The sequence below is a fragment of the Orycteropus afer genome, unplaced genomic scaffold (assembly GCF_000298275.1).
Source record: "Orycteropus afer afer isolate SDZICR_OR568_19922 unplaced genomic scaffold, OryAfe1.0 scaffold00558, whole genome shotgun sequence".
In the NCBI taxonomy this organism is placed as follows: domain Eukaryota; kingdom Metazoa; phylum Chordata; class Mammalia; order Tubulidentata; family Orycteropodidae; genus Orycteropus; species Orycteropus afer.
The window spans coordinates 1,038,418-1,039,730 of NW_006922145.1; the positions used below are offsets into that span (position 1 = coordinate 1,038,418).

At 41.6% G+C, this 1,313-nt stretch overlaps 1 protein-coding gene across 1 annotated transcript in view; it reads right to left on the reverse strand.

Moving 5' to 3' along the window:
• FRY (FRY microtubule binding protein) overlaps nucleotides 1-1,313 on the reverse strand; it is a 571,437-nt gene that overhangs the window by 263,596 nt on the left and 306,528 nt on the right. Inside the window, exon 17 of the mRNA XM_042782984.1 lies at nucleotides 589-721. Within this exon, the coding sequence (XP_042638918.1) occupies nucleotides 589-721 (133 nt within the window). The remainder of the gene's footprint in view (nucleotides 1-588; nucleotides 722-1,313) is intronic.

A 1,313-nucleotide genomic window follows, 5' to 3' on the forward strand; every position in this document is an offset into this window, starting at 1 on the left:
AGTTCCACTCTGTCCTCTAGGGGCGCTGTGGGTCAGAATGGACTCCACGGCAGTGGGTGTGGTTTGGGCTTTGCTTCTGTGAAGATTGACAGCCTTGGAAATGCTGTGGGTCAGTTCCACTCTGTCCTCTAGGGGCGCTGTGGGTCAGAATCGACTTGACTGTACACAACAGTATTTACGGACACGGGTTGCCAGGTCTTTCTCCTGAAGAGCCATTGGGTGAGTTCGAACCACCAACCTTTTTGTTAGCAGCTGAGCCCTGAAGTCCTGCAGCTGAGTGCTTAACTGCTGCACCACTAGGACTTCTCACAGAATAAATACTAAAACCCACTTCCATCGAGTTGATTCCAACTTATAGAAACCCCTACTGGATTTCCAAGGCGGTAAATCTTTACAGAAGTAGATTTCCCAGTTTTCCCCAGAGTGGAGGTGGGTTTGAACCGCCAACCTTCTGGTTAGCAGTCAGATGCCTTAGGCACTGTGCTACCAGAGTTCCTTCACAGAGTAAACAGGGAATGTCAATCAGAAGACTTTCTATTGGAGTCCTGGTTAACCCTTTGTTGACATCGTAGTCCCCATGGTACTCACGTGATCATGTCTTCGGGTTCTTTGTTTAACATCTGGACATTGGTGAGCATCATACACCTTCCTACTTCTTTATCAAGGTGCCTTAAAATATTGTCCACAGCTTTCCGTACTTGAGAGTAATATAATGACATGCCTGGAAAACATTATACCATTGATGAAATCTGTCAATGATATCCTTTTCTTATTTATTCCTTATAGCACTTTCCTTTTACTGAAAACTTTTCATGGGTCAATGACTGAGTTGAGCTGAGGGACTTAGTTGAATTCAATCTGTCTCTGTGGCCACTGGCATTATCCCTGCTCTACACGTGTGTCTTGAACAAACACATAAATTCAACGAATAGGAATTTAAATACTTCAAAGGAAAATATGTTTCCAGAGAGTTAAAATAAACAAGGCAGTGGAGAGTCTTCCTTCTGTTTTTTTTAAGTTCTTCATTAACATTAGAAAATTCACCATCATTATTCATATAAATATGAATAAAGAATAACTCTCATTTTGGGTCAGGATTTTAATAAATTCATATTATCCTCTGAAACAGATATGTGGGATGCTTTTTAGTAAACTGAACAAGAATGAGCACTTCAGAAATTTTTAAATGAAGGATCACGTACTTTAGTTTTATTACTTTTGTTGTTGTTGTTGTTATGTGCCGTCGAGTCAGCCCTGACTCATAGCGACCCCTCCTTGGGTTTCCGAGGCAGTATCACTACGGAAGTAGGATT